General features: G+C 45.9%; 1 protein-coding gene across 3 annotated transcripts in view; it reads left to right on the top strand.

Moving 5' to 3' along the window:
• Positions 1–25,897, top strand: part of CSNK1G2 (casein kinase 1 gamma 2) — a 133,154-nt gene that overhangs the window by 94,987 nt on the left and 12,270 nt on the right. For all 3 annotated transcript variants that reach the window (XM_081959701.1, XM_081959702.1, XM_081959703.1), the window contains exons 4-10: positions 599–668; positions 2,786–2,934; positions 3,819–4,053; positions 5,363–5,448; positions 8,999–9,083; positions 15,230–15,378; positions 18,244–18,327. In XM_081959701.1, coding sequence (XP_081815827.1) covers positions 599–668; positions 2,786–2,934; positions 3,819–4,053; positions 5,363–5,448; positions 8,999–9,083; positions 15,230–15,378; positions 18,244–18,327 — 858 coding nt within the window. The remainder of the gene's footprint in view (positions 1–598; positions 669–2,785; positions 2,935–3,818; positions 4,054–5,362; positions 5,449–8,998; positions 9,084–15,229; positions 15,379–18,243; positions 18,328–25,897) is intronic.

The raw sequence follows: 25,897 nt of genomic DNA, 5'->3' as shown, positions 1-25,897 counted from the left end.
AAAATCCCACAAATGCTTGGCTCATAACAATTGGCCTTTCAAGTACCACAAGGCTCCAGCTTGTTCTTGTTGAGGCTTACTAATGTGACCGTGCTTCTAAAATTGGTGATATGTTGGTCTATCTCCACCACCCCCATATAATTAGTGGAAAGAGTTAGAACTTGGTGAGTTCTTCGGTTTTGCTATCACAGCCATTCTTAACAATTTGTCCCTTCTTCTTTCATATAGTCCTCCTGATTGCATTCTTTCCAGAAGTGTTGGGATTCCGGATCCCCAAATGCCTAGCTGGCATTGCCATTTTGGTTTTTTAGAAAGAATTCTGGGAGTTGTGGTTGCTACACAATTGGAGGTTCAGACTAAAGAAGATGAGTGGACTTTTAATGACCATCCATCTTCTATGCTGAGTTGGCTTGAGGAGCTTGGTGAATGGTCTTCTCCTATGCGAACATTGACTTAGAGGCATGTCCCATTCAGTCAGATAAGCCTGCAGCCTTTCACAATCACTGCCTCACATTCTCTGCTTGCTTGCAATTATCTCTTGTTTCATTAACAAGTATGGCTGTAGGATTTATAACTTTTCTTTTTTCTTTCTTTCTAGGAACCTATCAAATCCAGAGCTCCTCAGCTACATTTAGAATACCGATTCTATAAACAGCTTGGCAATTCAGGTAAGTTACAGCAACCAACTTGTAAAGGTAAAGGTTCCCTTCGCACATATATGCTAGCTGTTCCCAACTCTAGGGGGCGGTGCTCATCTCCGTTTCAAAGCCCAAGAACCAGCGCTGTACGAAGACGTCTCCGTGGTCATGTGGCCGGCATGACTAAATGCCGAAGGAGCACAAAACACAATTATCTTCCCACCACAGGTGGTCCCTAGTTTTCTACTTGCATTTTTTACGTGCTTTCGAACTGCTAGGTTGGCAGAAATTGGGACAAGTAACGGGATCTCACTCCGTTGCGCAGCAGTAGAGATTCGAACTGCCAAACTGCCGACCTTTCTGATCGACAAGCTCAGAGTCTTAGCCACTGAGCCACCGCATCCCTAGCTGACTTGTAGAACTATCCAAAAAACGTTTTTTTAGAAAAAGAAAAGTTATTTCAGTTTTCTGAAAAAGTTTTTTTTAAAGATTTTTTTAAAAAGCCGTACGGATCTGGATGGGAAGTAACAGACTCAAGCTCAACCCGTCCAAGACTGAGTGACTGTGGCTACCGGCGCCATGGTTCAACCAGTTTATTCCATCACTGGCCATTGGGGGCGAACATCTGGCCCCCGTGGATTGGGTGCGCAATTTGGGCGTCCTTCTGGATGCCCGGCTGTCCATGGACGACCATGTGACAGCTGTGGCCAGGGGGGCGTTCCACCAGGTTCGCCTGGTGCGCCAATTGCGTCCCCTATTAGACCGGAGCGCCCTTCGCACAGTCACTCATGTGCTTGTGACGTCCCAGCTAGACTACTGCAACGCTCTCTACATGGGGCTCCCCTTGAGATGCACCCGAAGGCTGCAGCTGGTTCAGAATGTGGCTGCGCGGGCAATTTCGGGAGTCTTTAGCTACTCCCACATAACACCTCTCCTGCGCGGGCTACACTGGCTGCCTGTGACTTTTCGGGTGCGTTTCAAGGTGTTGACCATCATTTTCAAGGCGATCCATGGCACAGGACCTAGTTATTTGCGGGATCGTATCCTGCCCCATACATCCCTTCGGCCTATCCGCTCACACACAGAGGGACTCCTCTGGGTGCCGTCCACTAGGCTGTGCCAGCGGGCGACACCTAGGGGAAGAGCCTTCTCTGTGATGGGCCCGACCCTCTGGAATGACCTTCCCCCTGACATTAGAATGACTACTGATCTCCGCTCCTTCCGTCAGAAACTCAAAACCCACCTGTTCCAGCTAGCCGGCCTGGCCTAATTCCAGCCTTCCCACCTCAGTTTTGGTTTTTAAATGTTACGATTGGTTTTATGGGCTAGTTTTAATTTTTATAAATTGTACAGGGGTTATTTAATTTAATTTTAACGATGTATATTATTGTTTGGATGGGTTTTTTAAATTTATACCTGTACACCGCCCCGAGTCCCTCCGGGGAGAGGGGGCGGTCTAGAAATATAATTAAATAAATAAATAAATAAATAAAAGTTTATTTCAGTTTCCTTGTCCTCGTGAGTACAGAGTTTTAGAAAGTGTTTGCAAGAAGCTTAATTCTTGGAACACGCTTTCTTAATAAACTTGGCTGATAACATTGTTATTAACCTCTTTCTTATCCCCACTATCCTAATCGTTCGAACTTCTGAAGCTCTTTTCCCCTCCCTCCCCTTAGGCTTTGATTAAACTCTCACCTCTGTAACCGTACATTTTTATTTGTGTATTGATCCTGCTGCAGGTGTTTAAACAGTCCTGATCTGTGTTGCCTTTTTAAAATTTCTGTGGACTCTACTAACGAATTGTGAATAATAGTTTTTTTTTTTTTAATTTCATCTATTTAAAATGCAATTCAAAGGAAAAGCTGGGTGCATGTTTACAGAATTTTTTTTTATTTTTCTCTCCCCAAGGATTAATCTGTGTTGACCTGCAGAATGCTTATGTTCAAGGTACTGGACATGTTCTTCTAGCCCAGTGTTTCTCAACTAAGACAACTTTTAAGTTGTGCGGACTTCAATTCCCAGAGTTCTGAGAGTTGAAGCCCACAAGACTTAAAGTTGCCAAAATTGGACACCCCTGGTGTAGAAATAAGCCGTAGAACCATATTTACCTTGTCCAACTACACCACTTTCTTTTCCACCCTTGGCAGAAGGAATCCCTCAGGTCTACTACTTTGGGCCATGTGGAAAGTACAACGCCATGGTCTTGGAGCTGTTGGGCCCAAGCCTAGAAGACCTCTTTGACTTGTGTGACCGGACATTCACTCTCAAGACCGTTCTTATGATTGCCATCCAATTGGTGAGCATCCATTCTGTAGAGACTTGCATTCATTGCTACTATTGTCACGCAACCCTCCAGACTTAGATCCAGTCCAAAACCTCTCCCGCTCAGTTAACGTATTCCAGCAACCCGGAATTCTCTGAGTTAAGGAGCAGCTGTCAAGGCAGCAGGTTGCTCAATTCTTCCTTCATTATTCTTCCTTGATTGATGTGCTGTGTACAAAACTCCTTTCCTGCCAATCAGCACAAAAGCACAGTGGAAGGGAATTTCCTTTTTAACCCGCAGAGTGCCTTTGTTTCCTTATTGAGCTTGCAGAAAGGTTAATTTCAAAAAATTACAGAGCATTAATTTTTGAGGGTTGATTTACCAGACTGAACAAACATTATCTTACTATTAAAAATTCTGGGCAAGAGAACTTAGGATGTGGGATGTTTTGGTCGAGCTTTTACCACAGTCTGATCAGAATTTCCTGTCAACTCTGAAGCTGGCCTGACTGAGGTCATGTTGGAGGCTTCAGTGTTGCCACAATGGCGATGAGGGATGGGGGGGGGGGAATAGAGATAAGCTGGGGTTTTGTAGCCAAAACAAAATATTTTCCCCTGAGAACCAAGGTCATTCCCACAGGTGGCTGAAGAGAGTAGGAGTGAAGTTTCTAAGGAACCAGACTTGATTGGACCATGTGATTGATTTTTGGGGAAAGGGGGAAAACATTTAATTAGGTGAAAACCGCGGAAACCTTTAGGTACCTTTCACCTAATTAAATGTTTTCACCATTGGTGCCAATATGATATATCCAATAAACTTGTTCTTTGAGGACCCCGCTTACCTTAGAGTTCTGTTTGCTATGGGTGTATTACTTGGAACCTTAATGTCTCCCTTCCCTGCCTTCTCTTCCGGCCCAGATTACACGGATGGAGTACGTTCACACCAAAAGCTTGATCTACAGAGACGTAAAGCCAGAAAACTTCCTGGTGGGAAGGCCCGGAAGCAAGCGCCAGCACACCATCCACATAATTGACTTTGGCCTGGCCAAAGAGTACATTGACCCAGAGACCAAAAAGCATATCCCCTACCGAGAGCACAAGAGTCTAACAGGGACGGCGCGGTACATGAGCATCAATACACACCTGGGGAAAGGTGAAGAAAGGGCACTTCCTGACATACTTCCAGGAAAGGGGAGAGTGGGGATGGAGGATGGGTGTCCATGGGGAAGGGGAGTTCTCATAAATCTCATTTTACCAAAATGAGTCCCTCTGATCACTGTGAATTCATGGCGACTGTCTGGACCAGCCCTGTTATTTTGGGGGGGCAATGTTTTTGGAGATGGTTTTCTCTGGGAAACTGATCGAAGGTTGATTCAAAATTTCTGTGGAACTGTTGTATAAGTGCTACTGTCCCTGCAGTTTTGCACCTGCTTTAAGGGAACCTCAGACAGCAGTTCCAAGGAGATCACAGAGGGTATTAGTGTTACGGTTGAAGTGCTCTGCCCAGCCTAAGTAGAAATATTTATGACTGGTGCAAAGTCTCTGCTGGATACAATACAGACTTTACAAGACTCGGTGTTGCAAAGTGTGCAATGAGGTCTCACACTGACATCCTAAACATCGAGTTCTTTATTCATGGTTCATTGAATAACTTCCAGTTATCTACGGTCACACAGTAAGCAAAAATATAACCAAACCATAATATATCTCTGTTGTGTAAACATACTTTAGGCTATTTGCTGTCATGGCTGTGGAACCCCCAGAGGTCAGGGCAGTCTCTGAATTGTATAGCTAAAGACTTGCTGAATTGTTGAATAAACCTTATTTGAGGGGGGGGGAGATTTCCTTGAATTGTTTTATCACCTACTGTCAGAAACAGGTATCTGGATGGATTCTTTCATAGATGACAAAGATACAATGCCTGTTTATACTTCATTTCTTTATCCTGATGATGATTATTAAGAGCCGAGGTGGCGCAGTGGTTAGAGTGCAGTACTGCAGGCTGCTTCAGCTGACTGCTAGCTGCAGTTCAGCAGTTCAAATCTTGCTAGGCTCAAGGTTGACTCAGCCGTCCATTCTTCTGAGGTGGGTAAAATGAGGACCCAGATTGTTGGGGGCAAGAGGCTGACTCTGTAAACCGCTTAGAGAGGACTGTAAAAGCACTATGAAGCAGTATATAAGTCTAAGCGCTATTGCTATTATGTGCTATTATGCTATTATATTATGGGAGTGAGACAAAATCAAGCCATGTGGGGTCTACTATATTAGGTATCTTAGCTGGGTTTACATCAGGCTCTCCATTCAAATTCTGGGTTCACAGAGTACACTAAACCAATCAAATCATTTCCCACCTTGCAATGATTTGCAGTATGCAGATCCAATCAGAAGCATTTTTTAAAAAAGCAATGTAATTGAAAGAATGCTCTGGATTCATTCAGATTTTTTTGTCATCTTCTGTGTAGAACAAAGCCGAAGAGATGACCTGGAAGCCCTTGGTCACATGTTCATGTACTTCCTCCGGGGGAGTCTGCCCTGGCAAGGCCTCAAGGTGAGTCCTATCTCTGGAAAAATGAAACAAATTTAAATGAACCGAATTTAAGCATTTGCATGTTTTCCCTTTTGCTGCTGTATGGATTTACCCTCTGACTATTGCGTTCTTCAATATGCGGGGTCCTTCTTGCTTTCTGTGCTTGGTTGTTTTCTTGCAGACATTTCATTACCCAACTAAGTAACATCATTAGTGCTAGTAGGGAGTGGGGTTTGCTCTCGATTTATATTCAAGTTCTTCAGTATATTTTCCATCTTAACTTGAGTAGTGTCTTGTAAGCTAGGAACATGGACATATTTATGATTCCCTTTGTAAAGAAGGAGCAGAGGATGTTAAAACACTACTCCTTTGATTAGAATAGAATAATAGAATAGAATAGAATAGAATAGAATAGAATAGAATAGAATAACAGAGTTGGAAGGGACCTTGGAAGTCTTAGTCCAACCCCCTGCCTAGACAACAATCCCTACACCACTTCAGACAAATTAGGCATTTGTTGAATCCAATAACTTCTTTAAAACTTCCAGTGTTGGAGCGTTCACAACTTCTGGAGGCCAGTTGTTCCACTGATTAATTATACTAACTGTCCGGAAATTTCTCCTCAGTTCTAAGTTGCTTCTCTCCTTGATTAGTTTCCACCCATTGCTTCTTCTCCTACCCTCAGGTGCCTTGGAGAATAGTTTGACTCCCTCTTCTTTGTGGCAACCCCTGAGATATTGGAACACTGCTATCATGTCTCCCCTAGTCCTTCTTTCTATTAAACTAGACATACCCAGTTCCTGCAACCGTTCCTCATATGTTTTAGCCTCCAGTCCCCTAATCACCTTCGTTGTTCTTCTCTGCACTCTTTCTAGTAATAATCTCCAGGATTATTTTCTCCTTGTGGTGTAGTTGTGGAACTGGCCCAAGATTTGCTTATGTTAGGTGGGTCCATATGCTGAAATCAGGTGAAAATGTTACTTGTCCAGCTGGCTTGATATCACCCACAACATTAAGACACCTGCAGAACAGAGAACAGTGAAGACTGTAACTTCGTATATTGTAAATGTCTATGGAGATTCTGAGTCATCCAGGTCATGGTTGTCCCAAACCTGCTTTTTTGGACTTTCTGGTTTTTCTTTGAAGATGTTTCGCCTCTTATCCAAGAAGCTTCTTCAGCTCTGAAGTAAAAAAATAATAATCCGGAAAGTCCAGTTGCCTCTTGAAAAAGCACCTTTGGGACTTGTACATTGCACTATCTCCCTAATTTATGTCTCTAGAGTTCCTGAATCACCCCAGTGTCTTCCACTTCCAGCTCATCACCTTGATTGATGACCATCTCACTTTGTGCCTGTATATTGCTCTTACAGCAAGAATTGCTAGTTTTCATTTGTTGAATCCAGGAATTCCCGCGAGGAGAGAGTGACCTTAGTTGCGTCCCGTAAGTACAGATAGTCCTCAACTTATAACCATCATGAACCCTGCAAATTACAGTCATAGCAGTCATCAAATGGGGCAGTTACACAACCAACCCAATTTTATGACATGTTTTGTGATGGTTATAAGTGTGAGCATTGCAGTCGTTAAGCAAACACCACAGTAATGAACTAGGGGCACGGTTTTGCTGGAAAGTGGAAGCACATGGTCATGTATGACCATATTGGTGAGTACCTGAAGTACATTCACATAACCATGCAGGGGCTTAATGGTCAGACCTACAGTTTCGAATGGTAAACCTCTTTCTCAGATGGATTACAATGTCAAATGGTCACTAAATAACCAGTTGTAAGTTGAGGACTATCTGAATTACAATTGTCAGGAAGATGTTTCCAATTCCTCTCTCTGTTCCTTCCAGAGCTGGTCCTTCCTCACTCCTCTCATATTTTATTTTATTTATTTATTTATTGGGTTTATCAACCGCTCCCTCTCCCCTATCTTGTTACATCACATAGCTCTTCTCCAGGCAGTGTTGTGGCCTGCCAGTGGCCAGCAGATTTGGGCAGTGAGGAGAGTGGAGAGGAACATGGGACAGCCCTGGAGTCTGGGGAAGGCACTGATGAGGGCTTTATGTCGGAGGCAGAGAGAGGGCCAGAGCCGTCTGACAGTTATCAGCTGCCTTTGGAGTCAGTCGTCAGTGAGGCAGACAAACAGCTGGAGCCTGTTCCCAGCGTGCGAATGCACAGAGTTGCCAGGTGAAGGAAACAGCTAAGGAACAAGGGTCGACTTGGGAGTAAGGCCACAGGTGGACGAAGAATGGCCCTCCCATAGGGCGTAATAGAGGAGTGAAAGAGGAGGGGTGTTTGCAGGAGACAATTAGTTCATCCCTGCATTCGTGCTAAGTATTGCGGCGTCTGAAAGATATCGGTCTGGCCATACTCCAAGCCTGATAAAGGTTGGTAATTGTGAACTATCTTGAGACACTATGGGCCAGAACGTTGCTGGAGAGGAATTCACTGTAAATTAAATAAAAGGGTTTTATCGGGACAAGGACTCGGCTTCGTGCTGCTGGGGAAGCCTAGGTCAGAACAGGCAGGACAGACCCCTCCCAAGCAGTTGTTTAGAGAGCTTTGTTCACAAATATCTCAAACTTTGGCCTTATTTCTCTCTACAATCCTATTTATTCCTTACACTCCTCTGATGAGTTCTCATTCCATGGTTCAGGATTTCAGTCTCCAACTTCCTGGTTTTCAGAGACCCAGCCCTGTGGCTCTGGAATTCCTTCCCTTCTCCTTGTGGAAGTTTGACAGTCGTTAAAAGGGACCCAAGCAGTGGTGGGCTGCAAGCAGTTTAACAACTGGTTTTCTGATTGCGGACGCAAAGCATGCCTAACATTCTTGCACACAGTGTTCAAAATACAGTAACTTGAAGCTCAGCTGCTTATCTTCTAAGACAGCCTCGGTAAGTAGAACAGCAGAGCCGCAGAAATCAGCTGTGCTACACTGAATCAGCTGAGCCAGAAAGAAGGAAATATAGGACAGGATAGGGTGGGGGTGGATGGGCGGGGCCAACTAATCGTTGGCGCTACCGGTTCACCAGAACTGGTCCATTATGACAGCAGCCCACCACTGGGCTTAAGACCTTTTTTATCTGAGAAACGAATTAGTGCTTGGTCAATCCACCCTTTTATCCTTAGTTGACAGTTCCTAGATTAAGCCCTGCCTTGTTTGAATGATGAATTTATAGTTGCTTGGTTGCACTGCGAGGTATTTTAAAACCCATGTTTGGATGCTGTCTGTTCATTTGCCTTGGCTATTAAAATCTGTTTACTGGTTTGGTTTCTAAATTGTGAATTAACTGGATGGGATGGGGTTTTGTAATTACAGTACAGTGTTTTTTTTCCTGATCTGCACACACCTCAGTAAAAGCACGTAATTGCAGTAATATGTTTTTGTTGTTATTAGTCCACCTTGGCAAAATAAATACCTGGTGCACGTTTTGTGCAATCCTCGCAATTTATCCGATGTCTTGTGGCGCAGTTGTGTTTTTCTTGGCACCTTTTCCCTTCTGCAGCCTGACCTGACCCCTCTCTCTCTCTCTTCTCCTTCTTCCCACCCTGGCTTTCTCTTCTTAGGCGGACACCCTGAAAGAGCGGTACCAGAAGATTGGCGATACCAAGAGAGCCACACCCGTTGAAGTGCTGTGTGAAAGCTTCCCCGGTAAGAATCACCGGCAACGCAGAGACAGTATCTGGTTTCACTGCCAAGAAGACAGATTTAGATCATTCGAAAAAGAGGAGGCAGTTTGTATCAAAGGAGAAGGGTTAGGTTAAGCTCGGTTTACAGTCAAGGGTTGCGCTCAGTGGTGGGATTCCAAATTTTTTCCTACCGGTTCTGTGAGAGTGTGCTTCGCGCACACACGCAGCACTCCAAAAGACCACCCTCAGGGTCAGCGTTGGTGACCTGAGCTGTTTTTTAGCGCGAATCAGCTGAGCTAAAAAACAAGGGAATATAGGGCAGTGAACGATGGGGGCAGGAGGTTGGGACCCACCAGAGGTGGTATTTGCCGTTTCTCCGAACTACTCAAAATTTCCGGTTACCTCTGTTGTGCTGTAGAGTGTCTTTGCTCACCATTCTGCCTGATTATTCGGGTTTTTTTTTTAAAAAAATTAAATGTATATGCAACCCATCTCTTGGATTACATCTTCTAAAATATTCTGGGAGTTGGGGAAAGCTGCTCTCTTCCATTCCGCTCTGCTTGGTTTTCTCGTCCATACTTTTAAATAATGGTCAGCAGACTTTCTGTGTTGCTAAACATGCACAGTCCTGTTTGGGCTCTTTCGTTGCGTATCTAAAATGTTTTGCATTACTAAGCACTTGGTGGTTTATCCTGGTAAGTCCTCCTGGTTTGGGTGTGGATGGGGACTATTTTGACTACCTAAGCAATGGAAACCTAAGGTTTGATAGATGACTAGAAACTCCCAATACAACAGCTGTTCCCTGAGGTAGACTTCGCCTTTTTAGCAGCTGCATCACACTGCTGGCTTATGTTTAACTGTGCTTGATAAGGACACCTAGATTCCTTTTACATGTATTATGGCCAAAATAGTTGTGCTCCCATCTTATACTTAGGCCTCACTTCTTTTATTTTCAAGTTCATTTGCTGCCCATCTCACGATTCAGGTGATTCTTGAGTGGCTTGTTGTTGTTAGTTGCGAAGTCGTGTCTGACCCATCGTGACCCCATGGAAAATGTTCCTCCAGGCTTCCTGTCTTCTACCATCCTCTGGAGTCCATTCAAGCTCACTCCGACTGCTTCGGGGACTCCATCCAACCACCTCATTCTCTGCCGTCCCCTTCTTCTTTTGCCCTCAATCGTTCCCAGCATTAGGCTCTTCTTTGCTGGCTGGGGAATTCTGGGAATTGAAGTCCTCCAGGCTTAAAGTTGCCAAAATTGGAGACCCCCGGTCTAGGTCAGTGATGGTGAACCTTTTTCGCCTCGGGTGTCAAAATCATGTGTGTGCGTGCTATCGCGTGTGCTTGTGTGCCCACCCCATGATTTAATCTCCCCCTCTGCACCGTACTCCCTTTGCATGCACGTGTGACACCCCCACCCCACCACCCCTGCTGCCTCAACCATTCGCACATGGTTTTCTTGGAGCCTGGGGAGGGTGAAAACACCCCACCCCCGAGGCCCAGTTTCTGACTTCCGGTGGGCCCAGTAGGTCCACTTTTTGCCCACCCCAGGCTCCAGGGGCTTTCTAGGAGCCTGGGGAGGGTGAAAAACAGCCCAACGCGCAAACTGGAAGTTTGGGAATGGACTTCCGTGTTGCCCGTTGGGCCATTTTTCTCCCTCTGGTGGCTTCAGGAGGATTCAGGGAAGCCTCCCGAGAGCGAAAAATGGCTGAAAATCAAGGCCGAAATCAGCTGGCCAGCGCTCACATTGCGTGCTGGAGCTGACAGGGCAACGCCTTGTGTGCCCTCAGAAACGCTTCCACGTGCCACCTGTGGGGTCTCGGTTATATGGAATCTTCCACGTTTGTGCTTTCTGTAAACTTTATAAGTGCCCCCTCAATTCCATTGATAAAAACGTTCAATGGCACCGCTCCAGGACCGAGGCCTGTGACATTCCACTCAATGTTTCCCTTAACTGTGAGCCCATCTAAACATTGGTACTTTCCCATATATCACCTTTTGTGAAGACAAATATTCTGAAACATTCTGTCAGAGTCTTTGCTGAGCTGCAGTATGCCTGTGGCAGTCCCTTCATCTATTAAACTAAAAATTCTGTGAACAAAGTCCATAAGGTAGCGTGACATGAATTGTTTGTGGAAAAAAAATCCAGGTTGCTTCCTGTTAAACTGTAACAAGGCTATGCAGGTGCTCCCGATGTACAGCTTGAAAATTTATTTGAAGCTCTTAACCCACAGTAGATATCAAGCTTACAGAATAACAAAGTCGGAAGGGACCTTGGAGGTCTTCTAGTCCAACCCCCTGTTTAGGCAGGAAACCCTACACCACTTCAGACAAATTATTATCCAACATCTTCTTTAAAACTTCCAGTGTTGGAGCATTCACAACTTATGGAGGCAAATTGTTCCGCTGATTAATTGTTCTAACTGTCAGGGAATTTCTCCTTAGTTCTAAGTTGCTTCTCTCCTTCATTAGTTTCCACCCATTGCTTCTTCTCCTACCTTCAGGTGCTTTGGAGAATAGCTTGACTGCCAGTTCTGTAGTTTCTTCCTTTCTCCTTTTCAAAGATGGAGGTGATTTTGCCGCCTCTTCCAATCTTATGAGGCCTCATCAGTCTTCCAGGAATTCTCAAAACTGACTGAAAATGTGATCATGTTCACTAAATTTGAATTCTTATCCCTTCTTTGCCTGTCCTAAGCTTCAGTTCCTTACTCCCCCACCCCGCCCCAATAGGGTCAGCTAGGGCTCCATTTGTCTTTTGGAAAAAGACAATAGCAAAATAGGAGGTAAAAAATTCTGCCTTAAAAAAAAAAGAAGCCACACACAACCAGGCACCACATAAATGCTACACATAGAATAGCCCAAAGCACACATTCTGATGCCACAGAAGTTCCCGGAGGATTAGCTCCAGCATGAATCCGAAAGCTCGAAAGATTAAACCCCTTGTCCCGGTGACCGACCCAAGTTTGATCCTGCAACGTTATCCCTTCATTTGTGAAGTCCGGCCTTCTCACCAAAGCACAACATCACCTCATCACTTTCTCCTCACAACAGACTTTTACTCTTTTGGGGCCTCCTTTTTTAATAACATATTCCAAGACATTTGGGGTGTTTTTTGTATCTCGCAACACTCAGCCCATTTTTAGCTTCTCTTCGTACTCTTGGATTGTTTTCACTTTTTATTTCTTATTTATGTCCTTTCCCCCCCCCCCTTTTTTTTTTTTTAGCGTTTTAGAGAACACTGCATCTGTCCACTTCTCTTGTCTTTCTTTGTGGTGGGGGGCTTGTTTGTTCAGCATCTCATTTCATAGCCAAGAAAACAAACAAATGGATCGTCAACCTAGAGTTGTCAATCGCACAAAAGATCAGGCCCAAATTGTCATCTTGGACACGTCATACGAAGGCCTAATTCTCTGGAGATAGTTGGGAAGAAAGAGAAGAGGTTGGGCAGCAACAAGATGGATGTCTCAATTATAGCAGTGATGGATGCACTGTTGGAAAATCTGGAAGACCAGGTTGGAGACATACCCTCCTGGGTAAAATCTTTTCGCTAAGTGTCAACACCATCAAATCATTTCATTTAGTAGAATTTTTCTTGTCCTTTGTCCTTCTTGGATACTTTCTTCCTTCAGGATTTATAATCTTTGGATCTGACCCACTTTCCCTAGAAGTGATCAGTTCAGCTCTTCTGAAGCCTGATAGGGAGGTTTGACTCTGCTCAGTTGTTCCTCCTCCTCCTCCTCCTCCTCCTCCTCCTCCTCCTCCTCCTCCTCCTCCTCCTCCTCCTCCAGAAGATATCAAAAATTCAAGGATAACATGATCCTTTTCCCCCAAGGTACCAATCACCTTAAATTCTTCAACTAATTCCTTTTTGTTGGTGAGGATTAGATTCAGGATTAAATGAGAATTAAGTCTGCCTTGTTCGTTCTTCTCTCTTTCGACAAATAAAGCTGGCGATAAGAGAGGGCAAGACTTTGTTTAGACCTCTTGACTCTTGGCAAAGTTAGATTCCCAGAAGGATCATCATGAATGATTGCATGCCTTTTTGAAAAATATTGATGCTGAAAGATCTCATCTGTATCTTCTGCCTGTCCAATTGGTCTATAATAGATTATCGCAGTGATTCCAAGACTTTATATGTTGCTCCTTTTACAGCATTCTAACCAAGATACTTTTTAGCAGGAATTCCATTCTCTGATTCCTCTACAACACTCCCCCCCTTCCCCCCCCTTGGGTCTGCTCCTTTGGAATCAATTGTGACTTTCCAGGATTGTGTGCCAATCATAAATATCATCCCACCAAGTTTCAGTAATACCTGCACCATTGAATTTGATTTCCTGAGTCCACATCTCTACTGCTCCATTTTTTTCCTCTCCCAAATACTGTACAATAGAAGCACCTGAAGTTTTGGGTACCACCCACTGGCATATCTGTTGCAATGTCCTGCAAAACTGAGTCCCCATCCTGACCTCATGGTCTTCCAGCTTCCTTGGGCATGATTGCATATTTCTGAGTTTTGCCACCTTCCCTCTTTTGTTCTAGTTGACTGCCCTCCTGATGAGATTGGTAAAGCTCCTTGCCCAAATCTCCTTTCCTGTTTTGTAAGAGGTATCCCATCTCTTCCTGGGAATCCTTTGTGAGGATAATGTAGAGGTAGGCCTTGAGTTACAACCAGAGGTGGATAATGTAGAGGTAGGCCTTGAGTTACAACTAGAGGTGGCATTCAGCCGGCTCGGACTAGTTCTGGCGTACCAGTAGTGGAACTTTTGAGTAGTTCGGAGAACCGGCAAACACCACCTCTGGCTGGTCCCTCCCTCCCACCCCTCCCTCCCGCCCCTCCCTGTCCTATATTCCCTTGTTTTTTTCCTCAGCTGATTCGCACGGCAGAGTGGATTGCCGCACCTCAGCTGACCTAAACAACAGCTCAGCTCACCAGCGCTAACTCCGAGGGTGGTCTTTTGAATGTTGCGTGCGCGCATGAAGCGCATTCTCATAGAACCGCTAGGAAAAGATTTGGAATCCCACCACTGGTTACAACCATTTGTTTAATGAGTGAAGTTACAGTGGCAGTGAAAAAGGTGATTTATGATCGTTTTTCACACTTACGACTGTTGCAATATATCCACGGTCAGATGATCAAAATTTGGACGCTCGGCAACTGGCATGTATTTATGACGGTTGCACTGTCCCAGGGTCATGTGATTTTTTTTTGCGACCTCCTGGCAAGCAAAATCAATCGGAAAGCCAGGTTCACTTAACAACCAGGTTACTAACTTAACAACTGCAGGGATTTAACTTAAGAACTGTGGCACGAAAGGTCGTAAAATGGAGCGAAACTTAACAGTCTTGCTTAGCGACAGAGTTTAAACTCAATTGAGGTCATAGGTTGAGGACTATATGTAATCTATTTTTGTAGAATCCAAACCATTCTCAGCACCATCATTTGTGCCTCCAGTTCTGACTGAGGCTTCCCAAGAGCACGAAGTAAACTACTTGTCCCAACAAAAACCCCTTTTATTAATTGACTGTGACTTCTGCTCATTCACATCCAGCAAAGTCTTTCAAGGGATGATTTACAGTCACAGACCTTATCTGGCTTGGAGAACTGACAGCTCAATATCTGCAAAACTTGGCAAGGTGTCTCAGAGAGTCACGAACAAATTGAGCGAACTAATTGTCTCCTGCAAACTCCACTTCCCTTTCGCTCCTCTTTTATTTCCTCTGGGAGGGGCCATTCAGTGTCCAATTGTGGCCTTACTCCCAAGTCGACCCCTGTTCTTTAGCTGTTCCCTTTGTCTGGCAGCTCTGCGCATGCGTCCACTGGGAACAGGCTCCAGCTGTTCGTCTGCCTCACTGATGTCCGACTCTGAAGGCAGCTGACGGCTCTGGCCCCCTCTCTGACTCTGACGCAGAGCCCTCATCAGAGCCTTCCCCAGACTCCAGGACTGGCCCATGTTCCTCCCCAACCTCCTCACTGTCCAAATCAGCTGCCAGTTCCATTGGCCACTGGCGGGCCACAACACCTCCAGTTGGTGACTTCCACAATGAAGAAGCATAATTTTAGCTCCTATCTATCTCCATAGTTGCCGCCATCTTCATTTTATTGAGCTTCACATCTGCATTTTCCCTCCTTGTTTGAGTTTTAAACAGCCGATGTGCCCTTTTCTTTTGCAGAGGAGATGGCCACATACCTCCGCTACGTGCGACGTCTGGACTTCTTTGAAAAGCCAGATTATGACTATCTACGGAAACTTTTCACTGACCTGTTTGACCGGAATGGCTACGTCTTTGATTATGAATATGACTGGGCTGGGAAACCTTTAGTAAGTAGCAGCCAGGGTGGAGAAAAATACAGACACACACACACACACACACACACACACACACACAGCCTTTTTGTTCAGGAAGTGAACTGAGGTGCTATGACGGGGCTCCCCAACTTGCAGGCCACAGCCCACTACTGGGCTTGAGCCATTTGGAACCGGGTCCCAAAGTGCCGTGTGAGCACATGTGCACACATCCCCACTTGTGCAAGCAGTGGCGAACATGGGCGTGCTCCAGTTGTGTGAGTGGTATGTGAAATGTGGTAACATTTCAGCCAGAAATGTTGGGGAACTCACATTTGTAAGCACACCAAAAAATCCATCACCCAAATGCTGTCAAGAAAGGTGGCAAACATTATGTGGATTGTTACAACACTTCTTAAGAACCATATTATGATCTGGAAAGTAAGAATAGCTTCTTGATGGCCAAAGTTGATCTTTTCCTTTAAAATGTAAGAAACCTGCTCCTTCTTGCAAAGTCTCAATTATGAATAGCTGACGCAGTGGCTCAGTGGCTAAAATGCTGAGCTTGTCGATCAGAAAGGTCGGCAGTTTGGCAGTTCGAATCCCTAGCGTCTCGTAACGGAGTGAGCTTCCGTTACTTGTCCCAGCTTCTGCCAACCTAGCAGTTTGAAAGCACGTAAAAATGCAAGTAGAAAACTAGGGACCACCTTTGGTGGGAAGGTAGCAGCGTTACATGTGCCTTTGGCATTTAGTCATGCCGGGCACATGACCACGGAGACGTCTTCGGACAGTGCTGGCTCTTTGGCTTAGAAATGGAAATGAGCACTGCCCCCCCCTAGAGTCGGGAATGTCTAGCACATATTGTATGTGCAAGGGGAACCTATACCTTTACCTTATGCAGATCGTCCTCAATTTATAACCATAGCGGAGCCTGTCTATCACGGTCATAAGTTGTGACAGTTGTAAAATGGGTTGGTCGTGTGGCAGTCATTAAGTGAATGCCACAGTTTTACATTTTATTTTGTTAATTAAATTTATATGCAGCCCATCTCAATGACAAGAGATTCTGGGTACTTGTTAAATGAATGCCTTGGTCGTTATGTGATTTTCCATGGGTGTTTTTTGCCCATAATGTAAATGCTGGATTTGGCCCAAACTATTGCAAAATGCAGTCTTGTAAATTTGGTATGCTGCAGACGGCCATAGACGCACCTGTGTTGGTGGGCATTCGAAGTTCAGTCAAGTGACTGCTGGGCGGATCGACTGCAGGAACTTCAAATCCGGGTTGTAAGTAGCCCAAAGTTAGGTCTGTGATAACTTTGAATGGTCTCTGAGCAACTAGTTGTAATTCAAGGACTACCTGTACACTGTACACTCTCAGAGGACATGAAGTGTTAATACCAGTTTTGGTCACCATGATGTAGAAAAGATGTGGAGACTCTAGAAAGAGTGCAGAGAAGAGCAACAAAGATGATTAGGGGACTGGAGACTAAAACATATGAAGAACGGTTGCAGGAACTGGGTATGTCTAGTTTAATGAAAAGAAGGACTAGGGGAGACATGATAGCAGTGTTCCAATATCTCAGGGGTTGCCACAAAGAAGAGGGAGTCAAACTATTCTCCAAGGCACCTGAGGGTAGAACAAGAAGCAATGGGTGGAAACTAATCAAGGAGAGAAGCAACTTAGAACTGAGGAGAAATTTCCTGACAATTAGAACAATTAATCAGTGGAACAGCTTGCCTCCAGAAGTTGTGAATGCTCCAACACTGGAAGTTTTAAAGAAGATGTTGGATGACCATTTGTCTGAAGTGGTGTAGAGTTTCCTGCCTAAGCAGGGGGTTGGACTAGAAGACCTCCAAGGTCCCTTCCAACCCTATTCTATTCTAAGAGGAAATGAGCAAATATTGGGTCTGTTATTCAGTATTAACAGGTAGTCCTTGACTTACAATCACAATTGATCCCAACATTTCTGTTGCTAAGCAAGAAAATTGTTAAGTCAGTTTTGCTCCCTTTTTACGAGCTTTCTTGCCACAGTCCTTAAGTGGATCACTTCAGCTGTTAAGTGAATCGTTCAGTCTTCAAACATATCTGGCTTCCCCCATTGACTTTACTTGTCAGGAGGCTGGGAAGGTGACTAATGGTGATCACACCGACCCTCCAGGCAGTGCCACTGTCATAAATACATGCCAGTTACCAAGTGTCCATATTTTGGTCTTGGGGATGCTGCAGCGGTCGCAAATGTGAAAAATTGTCAATAAGTCCCTTTTTTTCAATGCTGTTGCAAGGTCATCGAATAAATGGTTGTAATTTGAGGACTACCTATATTGGAAGGTTTGTTTCTTTTAGCTGTTGATCATATGATTGTAGATTGCAGGCAGAATAAACAAATAACCTGACTATTTCGAGACATTTGATTCGCTTTTCTGGGGGAGAAGAGCCATTTGTTCTCCTAGAACAATGATGCCAAAGCTTTTCGGCACCGAGTGCCCAAACAGGAATGTGCCTGCATGTGCGCACTGGAGCTCCAGAAACTCAAAGACCAGCTGGCTGGTGCACGCGTGCCTCTTTTGAGGGGTGTTGTTAGGCTGTTTTTCAGCCACAAAGAGCCCGGAAAATGGCTCCAAAAACAGCCTATTTTGGGGGGCGTTTTCCAGCACTCCAGTGCCTGTCAAGACCAGCTGGCCAGGGCACATGCACACCGGAAAGCAGACGAGCAGCTGGCGACAGCGCACATGCCCACAGAGATGGCTCTGTGTGCCACCTCTGGCACCCATCCCATAGGTTCGCCATCACAGTCCTAGAAGACCCTTAACATGGGTCACATTTTAAAGTCTGAGTTGGTGGAGATCATTTTAGAAAACTCTGAATGTTTCGCCTTGTTTCTTCCTCCTTTTTTTCAGCCAACCCCTATTGGCACAATCCAGAGTGACGTACAAGTCCAGCCTCCAAACAGGGAGAAAGCACAGCAGTACATCAAACAGCAGGTAACTAGTGTTTGATTTATTGATCTATTGATCTCTTTCTTAAGGTTGGAATGTGTTTTAAGTGAGTAACTAAATGAGAGTCAGATCACAGCTTTAATTTGTGCAGCAAAAGTATAAGGCAAGGGTTCCCAATCTTGGCATCTTTTAAGAGGTGTGGACTTCAACTCCCAGAATTCCCCAGCCAGCCATGCCAAGCTGGCTGGGGAATTCTGGGAGTTGAAATCCACATGTCTTAAAGTTGCCAAAGAATGGGTAACTCTGGTATAAGTTACTCGTGACAAAGGAGGCACAACCTGGAAATGGAGGCTTGGTGCCACCTGGTGGACAAAGCCAGAGATATCTTTGTCTCCCGGAAGTGTGGCTAAAACATGGCTTGATGTGAAGACACCTGTTCTTGATCCAGAGTAATGGTTCTTTATATTGATAATGGTTGGGATAGATGATCCAGTTCTCTCCTTCGGTTTTGGACTTCAATTTCCACAAGAGAGCCAGTTTGGCATAGTGGTTAAAGCACTAGGGTTAGAAACCGGAAGATTATGAGTTCAAGCCCAACTGTAGCCATGAAAGCCAGTTGGGCCAGTCACTCTTTCTCAGCCCACAGGGTGGTGGTTGTGGGGAAAATGGGAGGAAGAAGGAGCATTTGATAGGTTTGCCCTCTTGTTTATCAAAATGGTTCTTTATATAAACACCCTGTTTCCCTGAAAATAAGACCTCCCCAGATAATAAGCCCAATCGGGCTTTTGAGTGTATGCACTAAAACAGGGGTGTCCAAACTTGGGAACTTTAAGACTTGTGGACTTCAACTCCCAGAATTCCCCAGCCAGCCTGGCTGGCTGGGGAATTCTGGGAGTTGAAGTCCACAAGTCTTAAAGTTCCCAAGTTTGGACACCCCTGCACTAAAATAAGCCCTCCCCAAAAATATTGTAACACAGCAGCAGCCACAAGGTGACCACGCTTGCCGCCTCCTGCACCTCAAAAATAATAAGACCTCCCCGAAAATACCAAGCGCTTATTTCGGGGGGGGGGGTCAAAAGAGAATAAGACCCTGTCTTATTTTGGGGGGAAACATGGTAATAAATGCGGGATATAATAAATAAATGAGTTCTGTCTAGCATGGCCAGCAGAAAGATATCGCGGGGGCTGTACATCAAAACATCTGCAAGGGTATCCTTAACTCTCACTGCACAGCAGGGTCATTTCCTACCCTGCCACCTTTAATTGGAGATGCCAAGATCAGAACCCAGAACCTTCTGCACAAAGGCAGATGCTGTACGTTTTTGGTACGGATCTCCATTCTCCTGCCTTTCTCTATTGGTCTAATTGTCTAGCGACTGGTAAATCAGAGTAACAGTATCTGAGCCACCATTTTGGAAATATGCAGGTGTCCCCCGTCCCCCCTCAATTTTTCTAGTCCTGCTGAGAGATGGCTCCCTGTGCTAGGAAAATATTAGCAAGACTGGCGCCTGCCACTCTTTCTATTATTCTACTTTGCCTCGGATCAGTGGTGGGTTGCAGGCGGTACGCCCCGTTACGGGCGTACTGGAGCCTGCCTGGAGCACCGGGTACCGTTCCGGTACGGTGCTCCCGAGGGCCCACCCGCCCACCTGAGCTCCTTACCTCTCCTTTAAGCCTTTGCCGCTTCCTCGCACGCGCATGGCGCGTACAGCAACTACCTGACGCTCCGGCGAGCATCTGGAGCATCGCGGAGGCTTGCGGAGGCGTCGCAGGCAAGTACTCGCATCCATGTGGGAGACGCTGGGCCTGTACCGTTTGGAACAGGATCCGGAACCCACCACTGCCTCGGTTCTTTCATTGCAGCTTACAGAAGCCAGTGATTGGGTCCAGCCTAAGACCGTCCACCCAGCATATTCCTTTTGGATCTTTGGCCTGCCAGAAATCCCTTCCCCATTGGCAAGGCAGATGGTGGTGTGTTAATGGGTTGTTCATTACAAGTTCCAGCATTTGGAAAGCTTCTTCTAGAATAGTGATTTTTGGTACTGAGTGAGTGCCAAAAAGGGAGCACTTTGCCAAAAGGGAACACCGAGGGCCGAAAAGGGAGCACTTTGTGCGCACGTTCGTCTGGGCTGCAACCAGGAAGAGGAGCTGCCCAGGGGGCATGCACGTGCCGGAAAATGAACTTCTGGTTTCTGGCGCGCACATGCAAGACAGCCAGTAGGTCCTCCGGTTACTGCTGCGCATGCATACATGCTGATCAGCTGGCCAGTGCACATGCTCCCGCCGGAAAACGGAAGACCAGTTCTTCCGGTTTCCAGCACTGCCGCATGCAAAAAGGTCATCTGACTGTTGCGCATGCATGTGCACCAGAAACCCAGAAGAAGAACAGACGGTGCACGGTGCCAGGTGACATGGGCCCGTGTGTTACTTCGGGCCCGCGTGCCATAGGTTTGCCATCATGGTTCTAGGACTTCGAAAGTGCAATAGTGAATTCTATAATGAAGGATCCTTGCTTGATTTTTTTCCAGCCACTCTATATATCACCAACTCTTTTTCTTGGAGGACCTACTGGGCTGGGCTTCAGCATGTCCTCAGAATTAGCACAGAGTGGCTAATAGGCAGAATATAGTTTAATCCACAATTAACCAAATGCTGTTTTAAACTAAACCCCATTGGCGCCAACTAAATGGCGTTTTAAACGCCATTTTCTCATCCCAGTATGGAGTGAGTTCTGTTTGATTGTGCTGTATAGACGTCAACTCCCAAATTTCAGGAATTTGAGGTTGAAAAACACAGGGTTATATTAAAATATAATAAAACATCAGGCCTTTTGGCCATGAGTTGAACTGAATTGAAGGGTGCAGTCAAAATGTTCAACAATCTAAGCTACCTGATTAAGGCAGCCCAATGCCATCAAGACCAAATGCTCTGCAGAATACAGAAAGCATTAACACCTTTCTAACATGAAGGAGTTGGAGCCAAGGAAGATGTTTTAGAAGGGGTGGCAGACACTGAAAAGATGCCAGGCTCCCATCTCACTATTTCCTGTAGAGTGGAAATCTTCCATATTTCTTCCCTTAAAGTTCTCAGGAGTTAGAACAGGGTTTCTCAGCCTTGGCAGCTTGAAGAGGCCTGGACTTCCAACTCCCAGAATTTCCCATCCAGCTATAGAATCATAAGCATAGCTGCTGTTTCAGCTTAGCAACTGCTTCACTTAATAACTGAGTTGGTGGTTCCTATTGGGGCCACTAAAGAAGAACTACTTGTATATACATCAGGATAAACTTTCCTGTAGGTGCTTGGATGCCATTCGGTATACAGCTTTAAAAGTTTTAATCCCCCTTTGCATTGGACTCAAAGCAAAGTAGGACTTGAAACAAAGTTCCGTATTTTTCAGAGTATAATGCTATAGAGCAGCGGTTCTCAACCTGTGGGTCATGACCCCTTTGGGGGTCGAACAACCCTTTCACGGGGGTTGCCTAAGAGTCTTGAGTGTGACTCTTCCACAACCCACGCGCCCCGACCCGGTGCTGGTGCCGGTCGGGGAGCCGTGGCCGCCGGCGGCAATGGGGCCATGGCGCTCAACCGGCAGAGGAGGCGGCTGCGGTGCTGCCGGGCGCTTCTGCTGGGCGCACTGCTCTCGCTCTCGGGCACCTGCCTCTGCTACAGCCTTCTTCTCCTCTGCTGCACCCCCCAGCCACCCCCCGACACCGCCGCTGCCCACCGCCCGCAAGAAACTTCTGCAGAAGTGGCGCAACTGCCCAGTTGCCCTACGCCCACTGCCTATCCGCCCCCTCGGCCTGGCCGGCGGGCGCCGAATGCAGCAGCAGCAACTTGGCCAAGGCGGCGGTGGCAAAGCAGTTCCCGCATGCGCTGATTGTGGGCGTCAAGAAGGGAGGCACTTGCGCCATGCTGGAGTTCATCCATAAGCCCCACTTCTTCGACCGGCACTACGAGCGGGGCCTGAGTGGTACAGATGAGACGGTTCAGTGGAGCTCGGGAAGCGGTCGCCGCGGGGAACGGTTAGGGGGAGAGCCGCCCAGCAGCCCCTGCCTGTTGCGCCGGATCGCCTGGCCTCAGCGCTCTGCTTTCTATCGGGGCCAGAGCGTTGGAACCTCGCAGCGCTCCGCGTCTCGGTCTCCTCCGTGACCCGCCAGCTCACTCAGGTGCCTGTCCTGTGCCCCCTACGCGCTTTCCCTGGTGCCCCGCCGACCCTACGCCTCTTTCTCGCCCAATCTGAGGTGGCAGCTGTGGGAAGCAATGCTCCTGCTCCCTGTCCGTCCCCTGTTTCCCAGCTGAGACTTTCTTTTGGGCGACCTCCTCCTCCTCCTTTTCTTCTTGCAACCCCTGGCCAGCTGTGGTGGGCCCGGGAGGGTGCGCACACATGGGGAGACCACCCACAAGCGAGCACCAAAGCGCAGCAAAGGTGTACGCGGGGCGGCTGGCTGCTCGCTTAAGGAGGGTCTTAACAGGGCACAAAAGGATGTGGCTTCTTTCCTGCCCTAAGGCTCCAGCCACGACCTTGCTGTGTCCTCTATGTCTTTGGCCGAGTGCGGAGGGCACAAGCTCAAACCTGAAGTGGCAGGAAGCGAAGGCTGCCTAATGGGCGAATGTGGTGCAAAGGGAGGTACAGGGCTGCACTAAGGCTCTGGCCTCCTTCTCCCTCTCCTCCTCCTCTCGTGTGAGGGGGAGGGATGACACAGCAAGGCCAGGGGATTGTGAGAGGGGAAGGAGGGTCACCTGAAGGGAGGCCTCCACCAGGGCTGGCAATTGTTCCTCAGCAGAGAAAGAGAGAGAAGGGGGAGAGAGGGAGAAAGAGAGAGAGAGAAAGAGAGAGATGGGGAGAGGGAGGGAGAGATAGGAGAGCGGGAGAGAGGGAGAAAGAGATGGGGAGAGGGAGGGGGAGAAATGAGAGAGGGGGAGGAAGGGAGATAGGAAAAAAGAGAAATGGCGGAAGGGAGGGAGGGAGAGAGGAAGAGATGAGAGGAAGGGAGAGAGAGATGGGAGAGGGAGAGAGAAAAAGAGATGGGAGAGGGAGAATGAGAGAGATGGAGGAGAGGGAGAGATGGATAAAGAGATTAGGGAGGGAGGGAGAGGGAGATAGAGAGGGAGAAAGAGAGAGATGGGAGAGGGAGAAATGTGTGTATGTGTATTTCACATAGAAAAGAAAACAGCACAAAACACATATTTTCGATGGTCTTAGGAACCGAGACACTGGTTCCTATGGTTGGGGGTTACCACAACATGGGGAACTGTATTAAAGGGTCACGGCATTGGGAAGGTTGAGAACCACTGCTGTAGGTTATCTTTTTCCCTCAAAAAAGAGGCTGAAAATCTGGGTGCGTCTTATACCCTGAATATAGCATTTTTTGTCTCCCGAAACCCCGCCCCCTTCACCAAAATGGCTGGGCATAGCTTTTAGGAGACTTTCAGAGAGCTCCTGAGGGCTGGGGAGGGCAGAAATGAGCAAAAAAGGCCCGTTTTTTGCTCAATTCCCCCCCCCCAGCCCCCAAGAACACTCTATAAGCCTCCTAAAGGCTATCCATGCCCTTTTTTAACAAAAAAAATGGGCTGTTTTTTGCTCGTTTTTGCCCCTCCACCCCACAGGAGCACTCTACAAGCCTCCTAAACGCTATTCATGCCCTTTTTATTAAAAAAAACCAGGCCCGTTTTTGCAAAAAACGGGCTGTTTTGGGGAGGTTTGCAGAGTGCAGACTCTTTTTTTTTTAATTTGCCTCTTCAAAACCTTGGTGCGTCTTATACTCCTGTGTGTCTTATACTCCGAAAAATACGGTAGGACTTAAAGCAACGTAGGACTTGCAGCCCACAAGTCTTAAAGTAGGAGTCAACATGGATTCTGCAAGGCTAAATCTTGGCTCACCAGCCATTTTGAGTTTTTCAGAGTGTCTGTTGTTAAGTTGAGGAAATGACCCTAGCCATGTGGTATATTTGGATTTCTAAAAATCTTTGGACAAAGTTTCTCATCAGAGGTTCTTTAGTAAATTTTAATTATTGTGGAACAGTAATCCCAAAACAGAACATTGGGCTATATGGTACTTTTTCTTGAAAGGCGGAATATTAAAAAAAATCTGTTGGAACTAGCTTTTTAAACTTATTCATAACTGATTGTGAGGTAGGAATAAAAGGTGTGCCGATCAAGTTTGCAGGTGGTAGCAAGCTATTCAGTCCGGAAAGCACTTTCATTTTGAATTCCAGACAGATCACTCTGAATTGGGTGGATGGTCAGGCAGTGGTTTAATTTAAGGAAATGTAAAGTGACCCACATGGGGATTTAAAAAAAACACCTTAAGTTCATGAAGGCAATGATGGGGGATGATCTACTGTAAATAACCAAGAAAAAATCTTGGGTCATAAAGGAGAGTTGAATTAATGTGTCAACTCAGTATACAGTAACTATGAAAAAGGTAAATTCAGTGCTATGCATTATTAGAAAAAAAAACCAGCTTGATAATATTGCAGTGTGCTTGTATATAGATAGTCCTCGCCTTACAACCATTTGTTTAGTGACTGTTTGAAGATACAGCGGCACTGAAAGCATGCAAACAAGGTCATAAAATCAAACATGACTCTTAACAACTGCTTTGATTAGCCCTGGAAATTCTGGTGCTAATTGTGGTTGTAAGTCAAGGACTGCCTATAGATCTATGATTCATCTCCATTTAGTATTGTGTGTAGAGTTCTGGTCACCATAAGAGATAAAACAGCACGGGGCAAAGTGCAGAAGTACCAACCAAAATGATTGAAGGACTTCAGAGCCAAAATACTTGGAATCCTTTCACTTAGCAAAAAAGGATAGGGTTGCGATGAATAAAATCATACATGGCCTAAAACAAGGATGCCCAAACTTGGAAACTTTAAACCTTTTGGACTTCAACTCTCAGAATTCCCCAGCCAGCATGGCTTTTCTCAGGAATTCTAGCAGTTGAGGCCCAGAGATATTTAAGTTACCATTCTCAAAACATTAGGAACAGGGACTACTCAATAAAGTGTTTGGAAAGGAGGCACTTCCTTACATTGTCATTAACATAAATTCATTATCATAAAACATGATGGTGGCTATTAACTTGGGTGCAATTGTTTATTAGCTGATAACCTGGCGTTGCCCAGGTTTTTTATTTATAGGGGGAAAATGTCGAGACCAAACGTAATTTCTAATGTTGGATTTCCCCCTCTTATCTGAGGGAGCCCCCTTGTGGAGTACTGTGAAGCTGTTACCATGGCAACTGCACTGCACTGTACAGTAGAAGCCATTTTACGGCAGTACAGTAGAAGCCATTTTAAGGCACAACAGACTGTATCTTAACAGAACACACACCCCGAGGGGTATTAAGGGTGTCTTACCCCCATAGTATTTGTTTCCAGAAAGTAAGTCATCTGTGTACCAAATTTGGTTGAAATTCTTGAAGCATTCCAGAGTTATGCTGGAACATACACATACACAGCCATTTATATATATAGAGAGATTTTTATTTATTAAATTAATTGGCTGCCCATCTTACAACAGGGCAACTCTGGACAGCATGCAATATTAAAAGGGTAACTTTATACAAAACCTATACACAATACAAACAATATAGCAATAAAAAATATAAAT

The sequence above is a fragment of the Natrix helvetica genome (assembly GCF_964273705.1).
Source record: "Natrix helvetica genome assembly, chromosome: 1".
NCBI classification, from domain to species: Eukaryota; Metazoa; Chordata; class Lepidosauria; order Squamata; family Natricidae; genus Natrix; species Natrix helvetica.
Note: the sequence above shows the minus strand (reverse complement) of the source record. Positions and strands in the feature narration are given on the sequence as shown.